The 27269-nt window shown below is 40.4% G+C and overlaps 1 protein-coding gene across 6 annotated transcripts; it reads left to right on the top strand.

Annotated features, from left to right (window-relative positions):
• The first annotated feature begins 1750 nt into the window (after window positions 1-1750).
• On the top strand, window positions 1751-25965 carry scly (selenocysteine lyase). 6 transcript variants are annotated; one of them, XM_043701809.2, is made up of 13 exons: window positions 1751-1892; window positions 4951-5090; window positions 5740-5849; window positions 6427-6527; window positions 7203-7389; window positions 11081-11208; window positions 12391-12552; window positions 16166-16272; window positions 17648-17684; window positions 19247-19330; window positions 22210-22312; window positions 22456-22531; window positions 25272-25964. In XM_043701809.2, exons 2-13 carry the CDS (start codon window positions 4987-4989, stop codon window positions 25438-25440), a joined length of 1368 nt encoding a protein of 455 aa, XP_043557744.2. In that variant the 5' UTR covers window positions 1751-1892; window positions 4951-4986; the 3' UTR covers window positions 25441-25964. The 6 variants fall into 6 exon arrangements, with proteins under 6 accessions (XP_043557744.2, XP_043557745.2, XP_087849970.1 ...); XM_087993843.1 differs by lacking the exon at window positions 1751-1892 and adding an exon at window positions 4780-4798; XM_043701810.2 differs by lacking the exon at window positions 19247-19330 and having other exon boundaries at window positions 25272-25965.
• The last annotated feature ends 1304 nt before the right edge of the window (window positions 25966-27269 follow it).

Genomic DNA, 27269 nt, shown 5'->3' with positions numbered 1-27269 from the left:
TTTTAAATGCTGCAAGTGTGTACCCTCCTCTATGACTTCCTCTGGCAGCTCGTTCCCAGTTATTTCATGACAGGTTTTCATTACTAATGACATCAAGGCATGATGGGAATATTATGGGATTATGGCATTGAGATTGGTGATCACCTTGAGCTAGAATAGCAGAGTGGGCGCAAGGGGTTGAACGGCTTCCACCTGAATTCCCATCTCAGTTATACAATAGTCTTTAGTGGGACCCTCAGCTAAACTTAATCGTCAAGATGTATTACTGTTCAGCTATATCAGATGTTGCACTAAAACAAACCAAACGAAACTGGTGTCCAGTTAGCACCTCCCAGAAATAAATCCTTTACATCTTGATGGATGTATGATGCCAGTTAACCCATTCAGGTGTTCATTACCTTAAGCCACAATTCCATCCTCCAGTGCCCAAGACACACCCCTTTCTTTCTAAGGTGACTGACAAAGTACGTTTCCCTTGGCTTTGTGATCTGGAACCAGGGAACAAAGTACCAGAATAAAAGGTAAGCCATTTAAGCTTGAGATGAGGAGGAACTTCTTCAATCAAGAGATGGTGAATCTTTGAAATCCTCCACCAACAGGGCTCCGGAAGCCCAGACAGAGTCGTACAGGATAGAATCAGACACTTTGGTCCAACACGTCCATGTCTCCTTCACTGAACTGGCCCCATTTGCTTGCATTTGGCCTATATCCCTCTAAGCCCTCCCAACGTTCCTTCTAATGACTCTGTCTAGACTTCCTGCTGCCTCAAGAAAGTAGCCAATATAATCAAAGATCCCTCCCCACCCCAGTTACGCTCGCACCCATTGAGGCAGAAGGTACAAAAGTTTGAAAGTATGTACCCACAGATTTAAAAACAGCTTCTTCCCAGCTGTCATCAGACTAATAAATGAACCTTTCGTATATTTGAGTTATTCTTCCTCCGCACCTTCTCTGTAACTGTAACACTAGATTCTGCATTCCATCCAATACCCCGATATACTTATGTGAGGTATGATTTAGATGGTTAGCACACAAAACAATAATTTTCACTTTATCTTGGTTCATGTAACAACAAAAAATCAAACATCCATGTTCCTGTCCAAACGTCTTTTAAATGTTGTAAGTGCACCTCTACCGCTTCCTCTGGCAGCTCATTCCCAGTTGTTTCATGACAGGTTGTCATTTACTAATTTTCATTACTAATGACATCAAGGGATGATGGAAATAATGTGGGACTATGGCATTGAGATTGGAGATCACCTTGATCTAGTTTGGCAGAGTGGGCTCAAGGGGCTGAACGGCTTTCAACGGAGTTCAGTTCTGAGTTTGATGAGGCCTCTTTGATGAGGCCTTCAGGTAAACTTCATCGTCAAGACATATTACTGTTTAGCTACCTCAGATGTTGCACTAGAACAAGTCAAACCAAACTTGTGACTAGTCAGCACCTCCCAGAAATAAATCCTTTACACCTTGATGGGTGTATGATGCCAGTTAACCCATTCAGGTGCTCATTGACAATCCCATCCTCCAGTGCCCAACACACACCCCCTTTTGTCACCCACCCTCCTCTCCTCCCCCTGCCTCCCCTCTTTCTACTTCCCACTGCACCATTGGCAGTGCTTCACACCGTTGGCCCTCCTCTCCCCACCCTGCCGGCCTCTTGTAATTCCACTCCTCCGCTGCCGTTGGCGCTGTGACGGGAGGCTCTGATGGGGAGCGGGCGCCGGCAGAGCCGCGCGCGCACCCTAGCGGCTGGGAGGACGCATTTGCGGCTCGGCGGGGAGCAGGAGGGCAAAGGTTAACCGCTCTCGGTCGGTCGGTCGTTACGTTGGCAAAGAGCGGAGCGCCTTCTGGTCAGCAGGAATCTAGGGGAGTAGCTGCTTCTCCATCTGGTGAGGAGGGGGAGGGTAATAGGCGGCGTGTGTCGGTCTGCATCGGGTAGGCCCGGGGGGTTGTCATGGCAGCCAGGACTAAGCCAGGCTGGGGTTCCTGTCACAGCTGTATTTCCCCGCTCCCTCTCTCCACTTGAAACACACTGCAAAATAAACTGAACCTCGCTGTTAAAGCAAGCTTTAAGGTTGAAGGTTAGAGTCGAGAGTGTGGTGCTGGAAAAGCACAGCAGGTCAGGCAGCATCCGAGGGGGCGGAAAGTCTCTCGACTCCAGTCATAGAGATTAAAAGCAACACATTTTTAAGCTCTGATCCCCAGCATCTGCAGTCCTCACTTTCTTCTAGTCATAGAGATGTACAGCATGGAAACAGACCCTTCGGTCCAACCCATCCAGGCCGACCAGATATCCCAACCCAATCTATCCCACCTGCCAGCACCCGGCCCATATCCCTCCAAACTCTTCCTATTCATATACCCATCCAAATGCCTCTTAAATGTTGCAATTGTACCAGCCTCCACCACTTCCTCTGGCAGCTCATTCCATACACATACCACTCTCTGCGTGAAAAAGTTGCCCCTTAGGTCTCTTTTATATCTTTCCCCTCTCACCTGAAACCTCTAGTTCTGGACTCCCCGGCCCCAGGGAAAAGACTTTGCCTATTTGCCCGATCCATGCCCCTCATAATTTTGTAAACCTCTATAATGTCACCTCTCAGCCTTCGACGCTCCAGGGAAAACAGCCCCAGCCTATTCAGCCTCTCCCAGTTTGGTTTGATTTGTTGTCTAGTGTGACATCTGATGAAGCCTGCAGCCTCTCACCAAGACTATTCCAGTTTCAGCTCAAGAAATAACGTCAAGCTAGATTTATGGGCCAGGCAAAGGAAGATTTTGGACCCTTGAGCATAATTGTAAATAGACAATTTTCTTCTTAAGTGTGGAATTCTGATAACAAAGCAGAAGTGCACAGAATAGTCCTGGCCAAGCATCTTTTCTCAAAATATTAGTCTGTTCTTGACTGTTTTCACGTATGGATGGAGACAAAAACAAACTGCAGATGCTGGAATCCAAGGTAGACAAGTAGGAGGGCTGGAAGAACACAGCAAGCCAGGCAGCATCAGGATGTGGAGAAGTTGAAGTTTTTGATGTAATCCTTCAGGACTGGGGGTGAGGATGGAGCTGCTGTCAGGGTCTTGGCAAAGATTGCTCTAGTTTCAGTAGCTGTAGCAAGTGATTGTAGTGAAAAAACTTTTCTGCTCTTGATTTTGGAGGTTGGGGAGGGAGACAGGGAAAGAAAAGTTACCCTTCTTTCAGGGAATAAATTCTATCTCTTTCCAAGGTACAGTACATATAGTCAATTATTTTCCAACAGGCATTGACATCTGTCATGGAAACTGATTCAAAGGTACAAACACCATAATCAAACAACGATTTCAGAATCCATTTTAAGCTTATGTTACTTTTTTAAAAATGTTTTCTGTAGTTTTAATTGTGGAACAAAATGGGAAAAGGGCTGTTTTATTAAAAAAAGCAAGGATTGTAAACTGGATTGCTGCACTCTTGAAAAGCAATCTGCATGACACTCATTGTAAATGTTTTTTATTCAAGAACAGAAGGAGTTTACTACAGATGAGGTGGGTCTCTGTTTGAGGGGAGATTTGGCTAGTAACAATTAGCTCATTGGTCTGAGGACTGGTGACCTGTTGTTAGTACCAGCCAACAACAATACTTTTGGCTCGCAAGTAGATGAACAACTTGTAGATGTTTGGTCAGACTTTTGAAAAGGAAGGAACTTCTGTTTGCATTAAAAATACCTCACGCCTGAAATGTCATATTATCTCTCCTTACCAGTTGCTATAGGTTATGGCTTTTAACTGCTAAGTCAGAAGTGTAATAAGTGTGAATAGTTACTCTGAGCCTCCTGCAAGCAAAAGTACCTGGAGAAGGAAGATGAAGGAGGACCAAGTCCTGACAAGCTAAAAAGATCATCTTAGCGAATCCTATGGATAGGAACTGCCTTCTGTCTGCCTGTAACACCCATGTTTGTTTTATCTGTCTGTGTTTTATCTTTGTGTGTATAGGGTAAGTTTTATAAAGGGGTTAGAGATTTAACTCGTAGAGTTGCATATCAGCAGTTCGAGTTGAGTGCAGCAGCTGTCCTGGTCAAAACTTTTATGATCCAGCATAGTGTTAGACTGACCTTTATAAAATGCATAATTTAAACACCAAAAAGGAATCCACTTGGTTCACATGATGTTTCAATTTATCAGATAGTAGGTCATCCAAAAGCCTGTATCCAACATGGCCTTGGCCTTTAAGGTACTGGGTTTGGATGTCTGATGTATAGTAGCAAGCATTCACCTTCCATTTAATCTCTCATTTTATCACTCACTTTATTTAAGCAGCTCAAATAGTTGAGTGTAGTGAAGAAACGCAGTGACCAGGTCACAATAACTGATCTTAGCTTGCACTTATCAGGAGTTTTTGTGGCATGTTTTGAATCTTTATAAAGGAGTTTGTTGCATTCAAGTTATGTGATCTGCTATTCTCTGGCTTGACCATGAACTCGTTTTATTTTTGAGACAAGGTTGGGGTTACACAGTATTTAATAATGTTAATTGCTGAGAGTTGGCGAGGAATTTAGAGTATACAAAAGGTCATTAAACCCAACCAGTCTTCTTGGTGGTTAAATTCCAGAAAGCATCCTTCTGTCTAACTGTTTTAACATATCCTTCTGTTCTTTTCTCTCTCAAAAATGTATTTTATTCATAAAAAGTCTCTTTGTATATATACATTGTCACAAATGCAGCCTGCCTCTCCCTATCTCAGTTCTTTTCTCTCATAAGCTGAGCCATTTCCTTGGATTTTGTTTTTACAGGCAGCTAACATTTTCTGATTAAAGACAGTTAAGGTAAATGACCACTTGGTGTGATACTGCTCTTTTATAAAAGTTCATAAAGTTGTAACTCCATCTCTCGTACAAAGCCCTCACCATCACATTATCCCTTTGATGGCTGTGATACACTTAAAATGTGAATTTGGTATTTTATTTGTATTTTTAAGGTTTCTTCAAGGATTGTATCAGCTGCAAAGTAGCCAATGGAGAAGAATGCTTGCATTACTACCACTGATGGGCCTCCAGTTACTCAAAGTAATCAGAAAGCGACAGTAATAATGGGAAAAAATGACTCTTCATCCGACTGGTAAGTGAACTTACTGAGTACTGAAACAATTTTGCCTTTGTACAATAGTGATAGCAGACGACAGTGAATTGTCAGACCTGCTCCAAGAATGAAACCACAGAATACTAAACCAATAAAATATCTTAGAACAGTTACAGCACAGGAGGAGGCCAATTAGCAATTATACCTAAGATAACTCTCCATAAGACCAACTTGGCTTGTTCAACTCTTCTGTACTCCTGGAGATTTTTTTTTTCTCTTATCTGATCAAATTTTCTTTGGAGGCTACAGTTGAACGCACCTACCTTCAGACAGTGCATTCTTAATTAGTTGCTACATAGTGTTTCCTCATGTCACCTCTGTTCTTTTGCTGACGGATGTCTCATCCTTCAATATGTTTTAATGTAGTGATTCAATTTATTCACATTTGATCCTTATGGAAAGGGGAGCCTCATCAATCTAAATAAATTTGAATTCAGCTTTTAGAAGGAAAGGTGGCTGCCAAGAACATTGCTCCAAAAGCTTTACCATAATTTTCCTTTCACAGTGGCATGTCTTGTATGTGATGCAGACCTTAATTTTAGGTACCCACTGAAAATTAAGGCCAGTACATTTTTAGGAAGGGGAAATATACAAATAAAGTTAAAATAATACTTTGCATTTGAAACAGCATTTACATGGATTACAATGCCACAACGCCTGTGGACGCTGAGGTTATTCAAACTGTTCTTGAAGCCATGCAGGAAGCATGGGGAAACCCTAGCAGTTCTTATACTCCAGGTATGTGATGAGTAGACTCATAGGTGTGTGACTTCCAACAGCTCCTCTCTCTACTTACCGTGTCACCACAGAAATTCGGCATCTTAACTTTTTATTGTAGGTAGAGATCTCTGTGCATGCATGGGTACTTACACAAGATCTTGCTCAATTGAATTCCTGAATAGAAGTAACATTATGTTCCCTGGTTGGATCTCATACTGCAGCTGCTGACCTCAAACTGGTAGTAGTTGTTCAAATGCAGCTGTAAAGCAGAATTTGCTGACAATAATCTCATGACCTGGCATTTTTGTTGAAAGACCCCATAGCTGGGATTAGCTGCTCTTCTTGTAAGCCTTTCTACACTGGCAGAATGTAATACTGAGCAGAGAGACAGTATACTGTTGAATGTGAATTATGAGAGCTATTTCCAATGTAGAGAGGACTCTTGCTTTCCTTAATTTTTCATTAAATGCAAATTCCTCCTTTTTATTACTCTCTTGCCAGTGTTAAAAGTGGAAATGCTTGTATAGAATTGTTCTATAGCAAATAATGACAAATGCTGCCTTCTGTATTCTTTGTGTAACTAATTTATGATTAGGTAAGAAAGCCAAGGAGTTGATAGATTGGTCAAGACAGAGTGTGGCTCAGATGGTTGGAGGTCGACCAGAAGATATCATTTTCACCTCTGGTGGAACTGAGGTAAGAAGAATCCAAAATAAATCTGATTTTAAGTCCCTGTTGTGGTTACTGCCTTTATTATATGCTCACATGTAAGACAACCCCACCCCTAATTCCACCCAACTCTCTACCATCCCACTTCCATCCCTCTCACCACTCCATAATCAATAGCCATTATACAAGGCAAGAACCAACATTGTAAATTTGCATAACATTCAGCTCTGGGTGTATTAATGTTTTCCTTGGGTGACTGATAACTTGTACCAAATTACAAACTGTTCCTTGTAATAGTGCACTTCAAGAATTGGGCTATCATTCATTTCATTCAGCGTGGAGGGTACTTCTAGCTAGGGGAGAGAGAAAATTGTGGAGACTTTCAAATACAACTGTTTAGTTGAACAGTTTAGAAGTAGATTTCTTATATATCTCATCCACACAGTACCTGCCTCAATAAACCATAATCTGACTGATCCAAGACTTAATCACCTCTGATGTGTGATAAAAGATAGTTTGTTTCAATGCACCTGTTGGTGCAGGTTACGTGGCACTGAACGCAAAAGAAACACAGCACTGACACTGAATCCGAAATTCCCTTGTTCCGTATGTCACCCTTCCCCACATAATTTCCTGGAGTTTTATATTGCTAGCTTTGCACAAAGGCAGAATGTATGAGTATCAGCTAATATTGTTTTCCAGGCTAACAATCTAGTCTTTCATACGGCAATCAAGTATTATTGGGACCACCAGCGGCAACAGACACACAATTCTGGAAGTATGGATACTGATCCAATGGCTAGGCCATTACCTCACATCATTACATCAAACATTGAGCATGATTCAGTGCAACTTGTGGTGGACAATCTGATCAAGGAGGAGAAAGCAGGTGAGATGTTATTGTTCTGCCTTATGCCAAATTGTATAAAACTTAACTATAAAGATACACATGTAAAGTTCTGCTATTGTATTATAAATATGCATATCTTTAGTGTCTTGGCAATGAATTTACAGTAGATTGTCATCTGAGGTGAACAGGTGAAATTTTGTTTGTGGAGGGTAGGAACAGATTATCAGTGTCCCTACTTTAAAAGAACACTGATGGTTGATCATCTATATTCTATACTCCCAGTCACTAGAGGAGCTAGCTGTGACCTTGACATCCTCTTCCAAAAATATTTCTTTTGCGCTTGGTGCCATACAACCTGCACCAATAGATGCATTGAAAACAACTATCTTCTATCACACATAGAGGTGGTTAATTCTTGGACCAGTCTTACTTGCCTGCCTCTGAGTTAGATTATTGGGTCATTTTGAACAAGCCCAGAGCTGAGAACTCAGTATCCTGTTCCTGTTTTTTCCTCCTACCCTTTGACCCCATTAGCCTAAAGACTGTATCTAACTCTTTGAAAATATTCAATGTTTTGGCCTCAACTGCTTTTGCATTAAATAATTCCACAGGTTCATCACTATTAGCATGAAAAATATTCTCCTCATCTTAGTCCTAAAAGGCTTACCATGTACCCTTAAACAATGACCGCTGGTTCTGGACTCCCTGATCATTAGAACATTCTTTCTGCATTTATCCTGTCTAGCCCTATTAAAATTTTACAGATGTTTGTGAGATTTCCCCTCATTTTTCCAAGATCCTGTGATGATAGTCCTAACCAATCCAGTCTCTCTTCGTATATCAGTCCTGTTATCCCAGAAATCAGTTTGCTAAATGTACAACTCACTCCCTCCAATAGCCAGTCCTTCCTCCTTCCAATAAGAAGACCAAAGGCTTGCACACTATTGCAAGTAAAGCCCTTACAACTGCAGCAAGACATCCCTGTTTCTGTGCTCGAATTCTATCTGTGAAGGCCAAAGTACCATTTGCTGCCTTCACTGCCTGCTGCACCTTCATGCCAACATTTTGCAATGGGTGTACAAGGATAGTCAAGAGTCTTGTTTCACCTCCCCCTTTCCCAATCTATTGCCATTGAAACATCAATCACCCTTTCTGTTTTTGCTACCAAAATGGAAAACCTCGCATTTATCCAAATTGTTTCTGGCGTGCATTTGATCACTCAACTTGTCCAAATCACATCCTCCTCACATTTCCCCTCCCCAAGCTTTGTGCAACGAAAGGAAAATAAAAACTCATCCAGTGAAATTAAGTTCGAGAAAATGTTGAAAGAAATAAAGACTTTCCTTATGAAACAGCATTTGGGGTTTTGAGGCAGAGATCATACACCTTTTTAAAGGAGAACATTTGAAGAAGAGGAGGGTTTCGGAAACAGCAGGGTCAGAAGTCAGACAACACCAGGTTATAGTCCAACAGGTTTATTTGAAATCATATGCTTTTGGAACGTTGCCTCTTTGTCAGATGAAGTGAGAGAGAAGCACACAAGTACAGAATTTATAGGCAGAGAGATCAAAAGATCATATATGTGGTGTGAGTGGAGTGTCCACAGGTCGAATAACAGGTCTCTGCAAGTGGTCAAGAATGTCAGATAGAGTGAGTAAAGTGTCAACAGCTGAATAACAAGCGAAGGAATGGCCTATAATCTAATTAAATGGGGCAGAGATAATTACAAAAATTAAAAATAAAAGGTGGTGCTGGGGACAAATCAAATGACTGGAATAATGTAATATCTTTGAGTCGTGTGCCAAGGGTCCAACTAAAGTAATAAGTGATCCAAAACTGTACAAATTAATAAGGTAGAGAGGTTACAACAATTTTTCAAGGTGATGGTGTCAAAACAAGACAGTTAGGAAGATTTTACAAATACAGAGCAGTGTGATAGTTCAACATGAACCCAAGATCATGGCTGAGGCTGTCTTCGTGGGTATAGAAGGTAGGGATGATCATATGATCTCTCTATCTTAATTTAGTTTGTACAGTTTTGGATTACTTGTCACTTTGGTTCGATTCCCGACATGCAACTCATACCTATTATGTTATTCCAGTCATTTGGTTTGCTCCAGCGCCACCTTATTTCTAATTTTTTGTAATTATCTCTCCGCTTCATTTAATCATATTACAGATTATCCCTTCACTTGTTATTCAGCTGTTGATACTTCACTCACTCTATCTGACACTGTTGACCATTTGCAGAGATCTATTATTCGGCCTCCAATTAGATTAGATTACCTACAGTATGGAAACAGGCCCTTGGACCCAACAAGTCCACACCAACCCGCCAAAGAGTAACCCACCCAGACCCATTTCCCTGCCCTATATACACCCCTGACTAATGCGCCTAATTTAGCAAGGCCAGTTCACCTAACCTGCACATCTTTGGACTGTGGGAGGAAACCGGAGCACCCGAAGGAAGCCCACGCAGACACAGGGAGAATGTGCACACTCCACACTGACAGTTGCCTGAGGAGTGAATCGAACCCAGGCCCATGGCGCTGTGAGGTAGCAATGCTAACCACTGAACCACCGTGCCGTCAACACTCCACTCATAACATTCGTATGATCTTTTGATCTCCCAGCCTATAAGTTCTGTGCCTGAGTGCTTTTCTCTCACTTGACCTGGTGAAGCGGCAATGCTGAAAAGGTTTATGATTTCAAATAAATCTGTTGGAATATAACCTGGTGTCATCTGACTTTTGACCTTGTCCATCCCAGTCCAACATTGACACCTCACATCAGGGAAATAGCAGGACACAGATTATTGGATTCTTCTGTCAAAAAGCCGCATGAAAACGTATGTGAATATCTCGCTGTACTTTGCAGGACAGAGATCCCTTAACATATTTCCATCAGCGGGAAGAGCATGTGAAATTTTTTTCATTGTATTTCAAACCTTTGAATTCAAATCAGAAACCCGTATTTCAACTATAATTGCTGTTAACTGAATCCCACTTGACTTTTGCAATATTGCTCTGGTTGAATTTTTTTTAGCATTAATAGTGGATCTCCTGTGGAACTGTTTGTGATAAATTGAATATTGCGCTGGAATGTTAGACATTACAAAGCACAATATGGTTTTGCTGCTCAGATTGAGCTGCATTTTAAGTGTTTTTCTCCTCAAGGCCATAGCGATGCTTTCTGATGTCATTAGAAGCCTCTTCTGCTGAAATTTCAGTTCTTTTTGAGTTTTTTTAGCTGCTTCTACATCTGCAGACCCTTCATGAAGATGACCAGCTCAAGGGCATGACTGGCTTTTTAAATTTCTTTTAAGTTGGTTGAGTTATGTTTTGTTCTATGAATGTTATGTAAAACAACCAGAGGACTTGCTGTTACACAGATAGATATGTGACAGTTCCTAACCTGGCTGGTGTTTGCCTTTTTACTGGCTAAGATTGGATTAAACAGTTCCAGTATGTGTGGAGCTCAGAGTGTAGGGGTATTTTGGGAGTTATATGAACTTTGTTAGGAATTGGAACATTGCTTGGGAGTACTTGGCCAGTACAAGAAAATACACCTCAGCCAGAGAAAGGGCAGCTGCTAAAAATTGGTGAAAAACTCCTTAGCTGGTTGCAAATTGAATGGTTTTGAACTTTATGATAAACGTTGATAAATGTTTTAAAGCATTAACATTTAAGGAGCATTTAACTGAAGGGATCATTGTTTTTCTCCATTTCAGAAGCTACGTTTTTACCTGTTTCCAAGGTAACTGGATGCGTTGAAGTGGGTGATGTAATAGCTGCTGTCAGGCCAACCACCTGCCTTGTTTCTCTTATGCTTGCTAACAATGAGACAGGCATTCTGATGGTAATCATGCATTTATTTTACTCTCATGAAGTGAATGTCAAGGCTACAATTCCTTGCGTGTATCTCTCTCAGAATGTAGTATTGGCCCTTATTTTTTACACAACTGTGGCTTGTTCGGCCATGACAGAGAACAATTGAAAGTCAATTACTCTAGAGTGGACCTGAATGCTCATGAAGGCCAGGCTAAGTAAGAATCATGGATTTAATTCTCTTAGGACATTAGTGAACCAGTTGGGTTGATGACAATCTGGCAGTTCTGTGCTGACTTTAGTGGTTACCTTTTTTATAATATTATTTTCAGATTTAGTTTTTAAAATGACCTCAAAGTCTCATCTGTTATAGTGGGGTTTGCATTCGCTTTTTTTTCTTGATTTCAAGTCCAGGAACACAATCTGGATTACAGAAATATTACAGTTAAAAATGGCCATTTTCATTTTCTTTCCCATCTTAACTCTGTTCCTCTCTTAGAAATTTGAGAGAATTTGAAACTAGTATTTACTGAGTTATTTAGCTTCATACCACTGGAACCTTTTGGGTCACCATATGAAGTTTAAATCTTGATTCTTTGACATCCAAGATACAAGCATTTGGATTTATCCACCAGTCAACCAACTTTGCTAGATAAACTATTGAGTTAAAAACGTAAGTGCAAATTTGAGTTAATGCCACATTAAAAGCAAAATACTGGAAATCTGAAATAAAAACAAAAGGTGCTGGAGATACTCGAAGTCTGGCAGCATTTGTGGAGAGAGAAGCAGGGTGAATGTTTCAAATTCAATGGTTCTTCTTCAAAACTTAGACTCTTATGGAGTGGAGTGATAATAGACTTGAAATGTTGACTCTTTCTTTCTTCACAGATGCTGTCAGACCTGCTGAGTTTCTACAATACTTTGTATTTATTTGGCCACATTGTCTGGTTGTGCTAGCTGCCTTTTGCTAGTGGCCATATATTAGATGCTCTATTCAATAGTCTCAGTTGAACAGAGAATTGATATAATTCCCATTTTCATATTTAAATAGCATTGTATTTACTGTACGGTGCAGTAGCATATTCCTGATGAAGTTATTGAATGAAATGATTTAAGTGACTGCCTCAGTTCTATTTCCCAATTATATATATTTTGCATTGCATCCTGACTACAAACACTTTAACAAATTTCAATTGAATTTGCTTGATTACAGCCCATTGCAAAGGTTTGTCAACGAGTGAAATCTTTAAATCAACAAAGAGGCCCAGAAATACCCCAAATTTTGCTGCACACAGATGCAGCTCAGGCAGTTGGCAAGCTGCAGCTCGATGTGCTGGATCTTGGTGTGGATTATCTCACAATCGTAGGACACAAGGTAAAGTATGTGTATGAGCCCAATTGTACATGCTAGGCTGGTGAACTAGACTTGTTGAGAAGGAGAATTATTTTCTCTGAGGATTACTTGACTTTGGAACACACTGCTTCAGAGGGTGTTGGAGGTGGAATCATTGAATTTGTTTTTAAGTCAGAGGAAGATGGATCCTTGTTATTGACAATAGATAGGAATGTGGAATTTGGAACAAACTGATAAACATGACCTTATTGAATGGAGGCTCAGACCTGAAGGACCGAATGGCATGCTTTTACTTCTAATTTGTATTGTTTAAAACAGACCTACCATGAGGAAAGAAAAAGAATCAGAAGCACCATCTGGCACCAGTCCAGATCACAACATGTCAATGAGTTGTTTTCCTCCTAATTTCTTTTGGTTCCTTCTGATTCTTTAATGATGCAAGGTTCTGGATGTACCGATTCTCAGTGTTTCATTTACTTTTGAAGATTTGCCCCTTCCAGAGTCTCTAAAGGTAGTTTTTTTTCCCCCTTTTCTCCTTTCAAGAAGGAAATTTGCAGAGAAAATAGTTTACAGGGAAATAGTGAGTGAAAGCAGCCCCCATGAGATTTTCTATTGCTTCTCCAAAGAGGAAGGACAGGAAGAAATTTGGGTGCTTTCGTTTTGCAAGCTAAAAGCTTCTGTTTTATTAACCCCACATAGTGATGGTCGACTGTCCATGTGCCAATTACAAGGTTGTTGGCAGGCAGTTGTCTCCTAGTTCAGCAACTCACTGGCTGTCACTTTGCAGGACAAGGCAGTATTACATCTTCAGGCTGAATACTCATGGGATGGCCAATTACCTTCCCTGAGGGGTGTTAATGAACCAGATGGGTCTTAATAATAATCAACACAGGATACATGGTCACCATCAGGGCATTTTGTTTCAGAATTTTATTGAATTTAAATTTCACTATCTGCCCTGGTAGGATTTGAATCCATATCACCAGAATATTAATGTGATAATCTGGATTACTAGTCCAGTGACATTACCAGTGTCTTATTTTAAACACCTTCATTAACTCAATTTTAACCCGTATAAATTCAAAGAGAATACAGAAAAATCTAATTTACTCTGTACTGCCTCCAAGGCCAACATCATTCCTGAGGTCTGTTGTTCAACAAGGAATAGACTCTGACCTAGGATGTGTGTACAAGTGAGGTTCCTCAATTTGCATCCTAATCTCTTGGTGAAGAAGACCAACATATTGTTATACATCGTACCTATCAAATAGCTGATTGATCACCAATTCCACTTGCTTCTTCGCAACTCTTAATGTCTCCATTAATATGATAAAATGCATTTTACCCTGATGAACATGTTGGGTTCCATTCAGCAAATGCCCAACATGAACTTGCTTCATATACACAGTCACTGTGGTTTTCAGTAATCAGATTATTCCCCTATAATCTTACAGTCCTTTTTTATAACTTGTAGACCTTCAATGCATATAATGCCCCAGTGATAGAGTGTACATTGTTGAGTAGGTACTGGAACTGTGTAAAAGAAGTCGATGGTGAATCTCTGCATTTAACACGCAAAGTTAGAGATCACAAATTTATTGGAATTTGCAATGAAAACGAAATATAATCACCATGACAATGAAGAACCTGTACTGCCAGGTTTCAGAATGTTTGTTTGGCTGGGAATTAAGTTATTTATGTTTAAGACCATGAGATGTAAGAGAAGAGGTGAGCCATTTAGTTCATTAAGTCTACTTCACCATTCAATGAGGTCATGGCAGATTTGATAATCCTCAACTCCATTTTTCTACCTTTTTACTATTGCCTTTGATTCCTTTACTGATTAAAAATCTGTAAATATTCCTAACGCCCCAGCCTTAACAGCCCTCTGCAGTAAAGAATTCCACAGATTCACTGCCTTCTGACAGAAGAAATTTATCTTTATTCTTCATCTCCATCTTAAATGTCTGACTCCTTTGTTATGTGATTATGCCCGCTGGACCTTGACTGGCCAACATGGGGAAGCAATCTCTCCATATCTACTCTGTCAAGTCCTCTAAGAGTCTTGTATGCTTAAATAACTCGATTCTTCTAAATTCCACTGAATTCCAAAGAAGTTCTGGGATTTCCACATCAAAGAACAGAAACCAGCAAATCCCATTCCAAGATGAAAGATTTAATCTAAAATTGTTTAATGTATCACATCTCCATGACACTGGACTCCTTTGGCTATAAATTCTGTGAGCATGATCTTATTCTCCACACCACCTGATGAAGGAGTGGCGCTCCGAAAGCTAGTGCTTCCAAATAAACCAATTGGACTATAACATGGTGTTGTTGTGATTTTTAACTTCTATTATTTCGCCAAATCTTTATCCATGCTGATAGACTACCTCCAATACCATGGTGATATCTTAAGTAGCCCAATGCATGATACTTTAATCAAATGCCTTCTGAAAATCCAAACATTTTAAATTCACTCTTGCCCCTTTATCTATCCGAAAGTTCTAGTAAATTTTGTAAGGCATGATTACTTCTACATGAAGCCATGCTGGTTCTGCTGGATCATATTATTTAATTCTTAATACTTTGCTCTTGCATCCTTTATTGTAAGCTTAAACATTTTCCAAATATCAAGCTAACTGGCCAAAAGTTTCCTGTTTTTTTTTTCTTCCCTTTTTAAATAAGGATGTTATATTGACATTTTTCCAATCCTCTGGGACTTTTCCAGAATCTGTGGATTCCTGCAAGATTGCTACCAGTGCACCCACTACCTCTGTAACTACTTCCTTTAATATCCTAGTGTGCATCCATCAGATCCAAGGGAATTATCAATCTATAGCTCCATTGGTTTCTCTAGCACTTTGCTTTCTATGATTTTTGTAATGATTTGCTGTCCTTTTGCCCTTGAATATTTTGTAATTTTGAGATGCTGCTAGTGTCTTATACCGTGAAGATTCTGAAAAGTATTTATTAAATTCCTCTGCCTGATTCCTAGTTACTATTTCCTCAGCCGCATGGGGCCAATGTTAACTTTGGCTTCTGTCTTCCTTTGTGCTTAAAGAAGTAAGATAGAATTACTTACACTTGCATTTATCATAGAATCCCTACAGTGTGGAAATGGGCCATTTGGCCCAACAAGACCAACACAAAACCTCCAAAGAGTATTCTACCCAGACCCATTCCCCTACCCTATTACTTTACATGTCCCCTGACTAATATACCTAACCTACACATCAGGGGGGCACAGTGGCTCAGTGGTTAGCACTGCTGCCTCACAATATGAGGGACCTGGGTTCGATTCCAACCTCGGGCAACTGTCTGTGTGGAGTTTGCACATTCTCCCCGTATCTGCATGGGTTTCCTCCGAATGCTCCAGTTTCCTCCTGCAATCCGAAGATGTGCAGGTTAGGTGAATTGGCCATGCTAAATTGCCCATAGTGTTCAGGGATGTGTAGGCCAGGTGCATTAGTCAGGGGTAAATGTACTGCAATAGGTTCGGGAAATGGGTCTGGGTGGATTACTCTTCGGAGTGTCGGTGTGGACTTGCTGGGCTGAAGGGTCTGTTTCCATACTGTAGGGATTCTGTAAATTCTATAAGCTTTAGCTATCTGTGTTTGTCTCACCCATGTAGTTCTACGGCCCACGGATTGGAGCCCTGTATGTATCAGGACCAGGCAAGAACTCGCCTTTATACCCGATGTTCTTTGGTGGTGGCCAAGAAAGGAAATTCAGGCCAGGGTACGTTCTGTGGAAAAGCACAGAAGAATTAATTCCTCTTTTGACCCTAGATTATTCTTGAGCAATGTATGGAGCTGATTCACAACTGAGTTTAACAATGAATTGCAGATAGAATTGAATACATAGCTTCAATCTCAAACTTCTTGGAGTTAAGGAGTGAAGTAATATTTACTACCTTTTAATCTGCCTAGTTTATTCCTGAATCTATAGAATTTTAGAACATAATCACCAATGTATCACTATCTTTGCAGCCATGTCCTTCAGCACTCTGGGATGTAGAATATCAGGTCCAGGAAATTTATCTACTTTCAACCCATTAATTTCTCCAGTACACCTTCTTACTAATATTAATTTCCTTCAACTCCTCATTCTCCCTAGCCATTTATATATAATCTGGGAGTTTACTTCTATCTTCCTCACTTAACACAGAGACAAAGTAATAATTTAGCCTTTCTGCCATTTCTCTATCCCAGAATATAAATTCTGCTGATTCTGACTTCAATGGACCCATGTTTGTTTTAGTCAAAAGTTTCCTTTTCACACATCTGTACAAGCTTTTACATTTTTTTTTGATTTTTGCATTATTTCATTCAGATGCTATTCTCTGTTTTCTTATCAAGTTCTTAGTTCTTTTCTAAGTGTCTTCTAAGAACCTGCCAGTCTTCAGATTTAAAGCTATTTCTGGCATCTTTGATTTTATTCAACAGTAAACTTCCTTTGTTAGCCACAGTTGACTGACTTTGTTTTGAATTTACTACCACGTTTTCATGCAAAGACTTTAAAAAATTACTTTTAACGCACCTCCGCCCCCCCCCCCAGCTTTGATGTTTCCTTCCATCCTCCACGAAGCACCTAGTGTTCTTCCCCTCTTCCATAAAGCATGTGGGATTTTTAATCATAATTTCTGCTCCAAAGAGATTTCACAACTCTTTTGATGACCCTCAATGATCATGAAGCAGCAATATTTGGTTTCACCTACTGCAGTATATCCATCCTCTTACCCTTTTCCTTGATCTGGCATTTTGCAACTCAAGCCCTGAGATTTTTTTAAATCTAGTTCTCCCATTGGTCAGTTCACTGCCATGATGTTGCCTAAAATCTCTGCAGTCACTTTGACAATCCAGCTATTTAATGACCCTATGAGGCAGGTTGATATGACCATAATGACAGATTTGGTTCTAAGTCAAAAGATGAGGTCTGATTCAGTTTTGGTCTTTTATTTCACCCAAAAATTGAAATTTAAAATTTCCCTCACTGCCTTGGTAGGACTTGAGAATAACTTGACTGATTTGAATAGACTACATATGTTTTAGTGAGTACATAAATTGTAAATCCAGTAATTAACTTTGCTGTTTGTATTGCAATCTCTTCCCAGAACAGAAAACACACCAATGATCGCAGGACTTGGGAAGGTAAATATTTTGCCCATACTATGTGATCATAGGACAGCCACTATTTTAGCTCAGCAGAAGCCGTCCTCTTCTACAGGTGCTATTCTGTAGGCTGAATCATGCTTATATGAAGATGAGCTGAACCCTCTCAGTCATTGTAAAGGTGCCAGAAATGATCTTCTCTGGTGTTATGTGTCTGTATTCACCTCCTATAGAGATACACCCAGTTTCTTGTTTTCCATTCTAATTGGAATCATATATTTGAACCACTGACCCTAGAGTACAACTAAAGGCTTTCATCTCTAATACCAATGTGGTAAACTTCATCTACACCCAGTGCAAGACTTTGATTGGCTTCTTAAATGTGATGCTTAGAATTATGTTCAATAATGTAGCTGGAAGCAAACCAATGCATTACGAAGATTTAGCACCACTTCCTTCCTTTCATACTCTGACCCTGTTGATTAAGCTAAGTATCCCATATTGCTTTAACAGTCTTTTCAAACTTATACCACTTTCAAAGACCTACATTCATGCAGCCCCTTTAAAACTATAATTTGATTTTTATTACCTCATTAAAATATAGCACTCTCTGTTCAGTGCATTGAATTCAAGCTGTCTTACATCTGTCCATTTCACCCGTTTGTGTACACCTGTCTGAGTTCTGCCTTCCTCATTGTTCCTATGCTTCCAAGTTTAGCAACTTCTGCAACTTAGAAATTGTGCCCTGTACATCCAATGTTATTGTGATACAATCAAAAACATGATGTAGAGTGCTCGTGTTGGACTGGGGTGGACAAAGTTAAAAATCACACAACACCAGATTATAGTCCATCAAGTTTATTTGGAAGCACTAGCTTTCGGAGCGACGGTCTCCATCATGTGGTTGTAGTTGAGAAGGAGAGTCCTTCACGGTGACCTCAGTCAGTATGGGCATTGAACCAGTACTGTTGGCATCAGTCTGTGTCCAGCCAACTGAGCTAAACCAACCCCAAAATAAACTTTTAAGTGTAGGAGTCATTTGAAAACCACCTGATGAAGTAGCGGCACTCTGAAAGCTAGTGCTTCCAAATAAACCTGTTGAACTATAATCTGGTGTGTGGGGTTTTTAACTTAATCAAGAACAGTACCTAAGATTGGTACCAGCAAAATCTTAGGGGATACCCTAAGTCTGAAAAATAACTTCACTAATACTATTGACATATCACCTCTTCACCAATTTTGTGTACACTTACGCATTATCTCTCTATTATGACAGCCTTCAATTTTGCTCCTCCTGGGGGTTTTTGGGTGGTAGTGGGGGTTGGGATTCAAACTCCACTTCAATGTCTCTGTACATATCAACCACACATCCTACATTCCTTTTCTCCATTCTGTACATGACATAGCAAATGTCCGTCACCATTTGAATAAGTGAAACTCTGTGCAATGCATAGTGGGTAGTCCTTACTGTGCAGAGTCAATGGAAACTGATTAAATGGTAAATAATCCTTTCTCTGCTAAATAAACAACCTGGTTTAAAAAAAATAAAATAACTTATGATTGATGGACTTCAACTTCATTTTACTGATCTCTTTTGTCAGGCTGCTGAATTGGTGGTCAGGAATCTCGAAGCATATGCCAGTCACATGCAAGAAGTGAGGGATTATATGGAAGAGAAACTGTTGGTATGTGTGAACGTTTAGAAGTAACAAAATAATATTTTAAAGTAACTGTTGGTATGTGTGAACGTTTAGAAGTAACAAAATAATATTTTAAAGTAAAGTCACTATGGTCTTACCAGACCATAGGGCTGCTCTTCCAACAGAGAGATGACTTGGTAGTGGTTTAACCTGAGGGTCACTGTGCCTCAGGCAAGGAGAGTCCTTCACGGTAACGTCAGTCAGTATGCATTGAACCAATACTGTTGGCATCAGTCTATGTCTATCCAGCCAACTGAGCTAAACCAACCCCCAAAATAAACTGTACAGTGTAGGAGTCATTTGGAAAAAGATGTGGAGTATACATAACCATTTGGGAAGTATTGGATCTATATTTAACAGTATTGGAGGTTTACCTCTTCTAATCCCTGTATTGTTTATATACTAATTGATTGATTGCAGTGAATAGTTAGCAACTCCATTATTGTACCATGTGAATCGAAAAGATAGTGAAAGGTGAACTGGACTAACTTTAATGATCTTTGATCTAGCAATGTTTACGTTCATATGAACATTTGTGGTGAATGTTTTACATGCGTGTTGTATTATTGAAGACTGTGTAGTTCAATTGTTAGAATATAGCACAGGTGTCCTAATAGTTTTCTGGGTAAACTGCTGCTCAGTGAAACAATAAATTATACAGACTACTGATCCCACTTTGAATCCTGTTTTTTACTGAGCGAGTTGATCAGAATCGAGCTGCTGCAACTTTGTGAGGGTGAGGGGATAAAATATCACTGAGGTTTCTTCCCGATTATTAACCAGCGACTGCTTTGATGTGCATCAGTTGAGGATAACTAAAGGAACCTGATTTAAAAATAAGAAATATCCCATTTAAGATGGCGACAAAGCATATTTTGTTCTGAGTGTTGAGAGCTTTGGATCTCTATTCTGCAGAAAATGGTGGAAGAATAGTCATTAAATACTTGAAGGCAGAGTTTGATAGATTCTTGATTGATTAGGATTATCAGGGGTAGGCAGGATCATGATATTGAGGCCACAATCAATTTGGCCATGATCTTATTGATTGATTGAGCAGGCTCAAGAGGCTGAATAGCATACTCCTAAATCTAATACGTGCGTTGGTTTGTAAAAGCTGGGGCCATCTGGTTGAACAATATGATATCCACTGACTGGACTTGCAGACAGAAAACATCCATTTGGATAATATTCAGAGTGCTGCTATTATTCTTGGATCATTAACCCAACAAGTGTTCGTACTAATGGAAGAGAAGAGAGGAATAAAAACTCAAGGTGAATTTCTCTTTTGTGTTCGGTCATTCAATGCCATCTTCCAGAACTGAGAATGTTTGGGGAGACTTCTGTGCACTTTCAAGGGGCATGCAGAAAATGTATGCAGGTACAACATGCCATTAGGAAGGCAGTAATATATTTGCTGTCATTGCAGTGTGTTTGGAATACAGGATGAAGGAAATCTTGTTATAATTTCTACAGGGTTTTGGTGAGACCACAGTTGGAGTGCTGTGCGCAGTTTTGGTTTCCCTGTTTAAGGAAGGATAAGTTTGTTTTGGAAACAGTACAACAAAGATTCATTCGATTAATTAATGGAATGAGAGACAGTTGGCCTGTGATTAGAAGCTGAGTAAATTGAACCTTAATCCACTGGGGGGGTCAGACAAATGAGAGGTGATCTAATAGAAGCATACAAGATTCTGAAAGGTCTTGAAATGGTGGACATGGGGTAGTTTCCTCTGGCTGAGGAATCTAAAACACAGGGCAGAGCTCGGAGTAAGGAATTTAAACATTGAGGGCTGAGATGTAGTGTAACTTCTTCACTTATGGATTGTGAATCTCTGGAATGGCCTATCCCTGAGGTTGTTGACACTCAGCCACTGAATATGTTCAAGTTGGGACAGATCTATTTTAAATCTCTCTAGGAAAGAAAGGGATTTGAGGAGCAGGCAAAGGTCAGCCATAATCATATTGAATGTTAGAGCAAGCATGAGGGGCCACGTGGTCAACTCCAATTTCTTAGATTCTGTCATGATAGGTACTGAATATTGCAGTGTTGTAAGACTTGGATAGAAAGGCAGAGGCAGTCCATCAAATTCCAGTGCAAAGAGAACACTGGCTGTCTTTATAATTAGAGTCACACTCTCAACAGCTGAAAATGTGTTGCTGGAAAAGCGCAGCAGGTCAGGCAGCATCCAAGGAACAGGAGAATCGACGTTTCGGGCATGAGCTCTTCTTCATTCCTGAAGAAGGGCTTATGCCCGAAACGTCGATTCTCCTGTTCCTTTGATGCTGCCTGACCTGCTGTGCTTTTCCAGCAACACATTTTTCAGCTCTGATCTCCAGCATCTGCAGTCCTCACTTTCTCATTCTCTCAACAAACAGTATTTCAACACTGTCTCAAACATCAAAAACTGTAAGTACAACAAACTTTTATCTACCCACCTCCATAACCAGCACTCCTCAAACATTCCAGAAGCCCGAAACGTCGATTTTCCTGCTCCTCGGATGCTGCCTGAACTGCTGTGCTTTTCCAGCACCACTCTAATCAAGGATCTGGTTCCCAGCATCTGCAGCCCTTGTTTTTACCCTGTCTTTGTAAATAAACAGGTGATCACAATGTATCACTTTTTTAAGTTGTCAGGCTGTACACATCACAGTGTGCTGCAGGTGATTGCAGGATGGGCTTAGTCCATTAGATTGTGTATCTGGATGCATAAAGTGGTTTCATCACAGGAAGTTGACCATGACATGATTAGTCTATTAAGATTGTATTGAAGAGAATTGTTGAATCTACTATTTATGTTATTGCTGTATGTTACATGATTAATGAGTAAAATTTATATCTTGATCTTTTTCTGTTCTTATTGCAGACTGTCTTTGGGAAGGATAGACTCCGTTTCAACAGCCACTTTGAGGGCTCAGAGAGATTGCCTAACACCTGCAACGTGTCTATTCTTGGACCTAACCTGCAAGGTACTGGCAGAACTGTACTCTTAGTCTCAGTAAATCAGCTATTCAATGTAATTAATAAACACCCAAAAAGCACAAGGTTGGGGAATGTTTGAGTCACTACTGTGAATGTGTTATGCCACAGTAACTATTCCATTGTGTGCCAGGTCGGACAGTGCTGCTACATTGTCGAAGGCTATTGGCTAGTGTCGGAGCTGCTTGCCATTCAGACAAAGGCAATAGGTAAGAGGTCCCCAAGTTCACTCCTGTGATTCTGGAATAGGTGACAGAATAATCTTAAATATCATTATGTCATCACCACTGTCCTCAGACACCTTGCTTGTTCCTCTCTATAGTAAGATTGAATTGTAACAGAATTATTCCAATTGTATTTACAGATGTAGGTTTGCTCACTGAGCTGGAAGGTTCATGTTCAGATGTTTCATCACCATACTAGGTAACATCTTCAACCTCTGGACGAAACATTGCTGATGATTCCTGCTTTCTATTTTTATATTTGGTTTGGTGATGTTATTTCCTGTGGTGATATCATTTCCGATGATGATGCCATGTCCTGTTCTTTTTCTTATGGGCGAGAAATGGGATCCAAGTCAATGTATTTGTTGATAGAGTTCTGGTTGGAATGCCATGCTTTTAGGAATTCTCGTGCATGTCTCTGTTTGGCTTGTCCTAGGATGTATGTGTTGTCCCAGTCGAAGTGATGTCCTTCCTTATCTCTATGTAAGGATATTGGTGAGAGAGGTTCATGTCGTTTTGTGGCTAGTTGATGTTCATGTATTCTGGTGGCTAGTTTTTTGCCTGTTTGTCCAATATAGTGTTTGTTACAGTCCTTGCATGGTATTTTGTAAATGACATTAGTTTTGCTTGTTGTCTGTATAGGGTCTTTCAAGTTCATTAGCTGCTGTTTTAGTGTGTTGGTGGGTTTGTGGGCTACCATGATGCCAAGGGGTCTGAGTAGTCTGGCAGTCATTTCCGAGATGTCTTTGATGTATGGGAGAGTGGCTTGGGTTTCTGGTTGTGTTTTGTCTGCTTGTTTAGGTTTGTTGCTGAGAAATCTGTAGACTGTGTTCATTGGGTACCCATTCTTTTTGAATACACTGTATAAGCGATTTTTCTCTGCTATGCGTAGTTCCTGTGGATCATCCATCCTAGGACAAGTCAAACAGAGACACGCACGAGAATTCCTAGAAGCATGGCATTCCAACTGGAACTCTATCAACAAACATATTGATCTGGACCAGATTTACCACCCCTGAGAAAAAGAACAGGAAATGACATAACCAACCCAAGGAGTGGGCGGCACGGTGGCACAGTGGTTAGCACTGTTGCCTCACAGCGCCAGAGACCCGGGTTCAATTCCCGACTCAGGCGACTGACTATGTGGAGTTTGCACGTTCTCCCCGTGTCTGCGTGGGTTTCCTCCGGGTGCTCCGGTTTCCTCCCACAGTCCAAAGATGTGCAGGGTCAGGTGAATTGGCCACGCTAAATTGCCCATAGTGTTAGGTTAAAGGGGTAAATGTAGAGGTATGGGTGGGTTGCGCTTCGGCGGGTCAGTGTGGACTTGTTGGGCCGAAGGGCCTGTTTCCACACTGTAAGTAATCTAATCTAAACCCAAACATATAAATAGAAAGCCGGAATCATTACCTATGCTTTGTCCGGAGGCTCACGGAAGACATTACCTAGTATGGTGATGAAATGTCTGAACTTGAACCTTCCAGCTCAACAAGCAAACCTACATCCAGAACCTCAACTTGAGCTAGAAATCTTCTCAATACTCGTTAATTGTATTTACAGTTAAAATTAGGATTTCGACTATTTTCTGAATGTAGATGGTATCCATTTTTAAAAACCGGGAGGGATCATAGTTCTGATTCAATAATATCTTCCTTGCCATTTCGCATTTAATCACCTCATTGCTTGATTTAAAATAAATAGTAATGGGGAATAGTTTAAAAAATGGAAAGTTACGGTTTAGTTAAAGACCGTTTTGTATTTTCAGCACTATGACCTATTGTCATTTTAATTATAAGCATATAATGTCAGATTTCAGCCACATAACTGTTGCCCACTGTCCCTTCCACACTGCTGAAGGATGTTGATGTTCTCCCTAAGTTCCCTCCCTGATGTGTCATGTTGGAGACTGAAAGTGTGCAGCTGATCAGTGCATGTCGCAGTAAAGACTGCTATTTTTAAATCTGTGGGCAGAATCTTCCCAGCCCTGAATGACATAGGGAATGGCACGAAAATTGGGAGAATCATATGAAGTAGCCAATGGGAAGCTTCCCAGAGTTGAGAGCAGAAAATCCCATTTTCATACCAACTGTTGAGTGGAGGGACAAGATTTTCAATAGTAATCGGAGAGAAGCAATTTCCCACATGAAAGTCAGAGCAGTGAGCTCGTGACTCCAGCTTACTACTTACTCCTGCAGGCCTCCATCAACCACCTACATCTCAGAGTACACTCCATGTACAGCCACTGCACAACCTGCCAAACCCAAGTCAAGAATGAAATACAGGATCAGAATCAGAACTGGATGTCCCCTCAGGATAGTAGAATCTGGGCAGAGAAACCTTGCAGAGAAGTGGATAGATTTAGCTGGGGTAGATGGGACCGGAGTTGGTCATTTATTTTTCATCGTTCTAGAAACCTGATCATCCAAAAATTGAATTGATGGCAAGTCTGGAGAAAGCAAAATGAATTTCCTCCAGAGAAATGAAAATAGCTGTCAGACAAGCATGTACCTTGTTGGTGAAACCCCTTCAATGGGCACCTGAATAATATCTGGTTAGGAATTGGATTAAAGGTTTCAAGCAAACATGCAGGTAGAGGGAATTAATTACTCCCTTCATGCTTGTCTAACAGCTATTTTCATTTCTCTGGAGGAAATTCATTTGGTGGGCTGAATGCATTTATTTTCTTTCTCCCTCTCCTATCCTGTAACCATCAATCTTGCTTTTCTAGGCCTTCCCATGTTTTGCTAAACAGTGGCATTCCCTATGAGGTGGCAGAGAACGCACTTCGCTTGAGTGTGGGACGTGCAACATCAAAGGAGGATGTAGATGCCATCATAGAAGATCTGAAACAAGCTGTTAGTGAAATTGAAATGTGTGCTGCACAATCTGGGAAGTAGCACACAGCAATGAACTTAATACTGCCAACAGAAATCCAGAGATAGAAAATGGTAGTAATGAGCGATGCCTCTGATTTCTGCTAGGTTGGGATAATGTTTTCAAAGCAGTTGGAGATGATATTTCTATGATCCTCTGCGTTGGTATAAAAACTTATTCCTCGCAACCTACCTCACCGACAAAACTGGTTGTACTTCTGGGTTGAAGTAATGGCCATTGTGTATTTATTTAAAGAGGCAGATAAAATTAAACCTGTTTCGACAAAGGCATTGATAGGCAAAATTTAAATTAGTTATTTTTTTAATTTGCCAAGGGACTGACTATTGTGCAGCAAGTAAATGGTACTCTGCATTTCGTGTTAGTCATTTTTAATTAAATAACGCCGGGTTACTCCAAATGCTGGATTATACACTTAATATAAATATGTATTTTTCATGATAAACTCATTCAGATGAAAGCAATAAAACATATATCACTGAGAAATATTTTCTCATAATTTTGGACTGAATATAGCAACAGCCTTTTTCAAGGGACATCTGAACTTATTTTTCTACTGCCTCCCTGTACCAATTAAGACTCTCCAGTTATTTCTAGTCACAGACTCTTTATCCACTAGTTCTGATGAGTGGTAAATTGCAGTGGTTTCCGTTCAAGTGGCTTAGCAGGTACTGTGTTCTGTAGCATCTGACTCCTTCAGTGACATTCTGACCTGTGACTCAAACCTAGGTATTCATCATTATAGTGGCTTGGAAGTGATGGACAGTTAATTATAGTGACTTCTACTCTTCAGGCCATATTTTGAAACCATATCTTTCCCATGATTTTCCATCTAAGATCATATATTTATGGATACTGTCCTCTTGCTTGACAGTGTTAATGAAATTCTTCATTCCTCTGGCTCAAACATGCCAACTGCAAAAGCCAATAAATCTCTTAAGGAAATGGATTCAAAGCTAACAGTTCATTTAGTAACCAGTAATTCACAAACAAAAATTTATGGGCACCACTATTACTTTATAGCAATAAGTTAACTATGGTCTATTTTGAGATTTTTCACCGGTGTTTTCAGGGATTTAATTTCATGTTGACCTTTGCCTCATGGTATTGGAAGCAATTTTCTTTGAAAGCTGTTGTGGTTGTGTTCGCCGAGCTGGGAATTTGTGTTGTAGACATTTCGTCCCCTGCCTCGGGGACATCCTCAGTGCTTGGGAGCCTCCTGTGAAGCGCTTCTGTGTTGTTTCCTCCAGCATTTATAGTGGTTTGTCTCTGCCGCTTCCAGTTGTCAGTTCTAGCTGTCGCTGCAGTGGCCGGTATATTGGGTCCAGGTCGATGTGTTTGTTGATAGAATCTGTGGATGAGTGCCATGCCTCTAGGAATTCCCTGGCTGTTCTCTGCTTGGCTTGTCCTTTAATAGTAGTGTTGTCCCAGTCGAACTCATGTTGCTTGTCACCTGCGTGTGTGGCTACTAAGGATAACACGAACTAGCCATGCAATGACACGACCAGCTATCCTTAGCTTCACAGGAGGCTCCCAAGCACTGAGGATGTCCCCTAGACAGGGGACGAAACGTCTGCAACACAAATTCCCAGCTCGGCGAACAGAACCACAACAACGAGCACCCGAGCTACAAATCTTCTCACAAACTTCTTTGAAAGCCTTAGACACAATAAATAGCCTCCAAAATTGTCAGAATGAAAGCAGCCTGGAGTGCCTGTTCACAAGTGCCGAAAGCTGAGCTGGGCCAGTGCAGTTAAAACACTACCATTTCCCAGGCAAATGCATAATTGCATCACTATGTCCAGTCCACAAGGAGTAGTTCAAAATTAGTTCA

The sequence above is a fragment of the Chiloscyllium plagiosum genome, unplaced genomic scaffold (genome assembly GCF_037043375.1).
Source record: "Chiloscyllium plagiosum isolate Xiang-an unplaced genomic scaffold, Cpla_swu_hap1 HiC_scaffold_13, whole genome shotgun sequence".
NCBI lineage: Eukaryota > Metazoa > Chordata > Chondrichthyes > Orectolobiformes > Hemiscylliidae > Chiloscyllium > Chiloscyllium plagiosum.
Note: the sequence above shows the minus strand (reverse complement) of the source record. Positions and strands in the feature narration are given on the sequence as shown.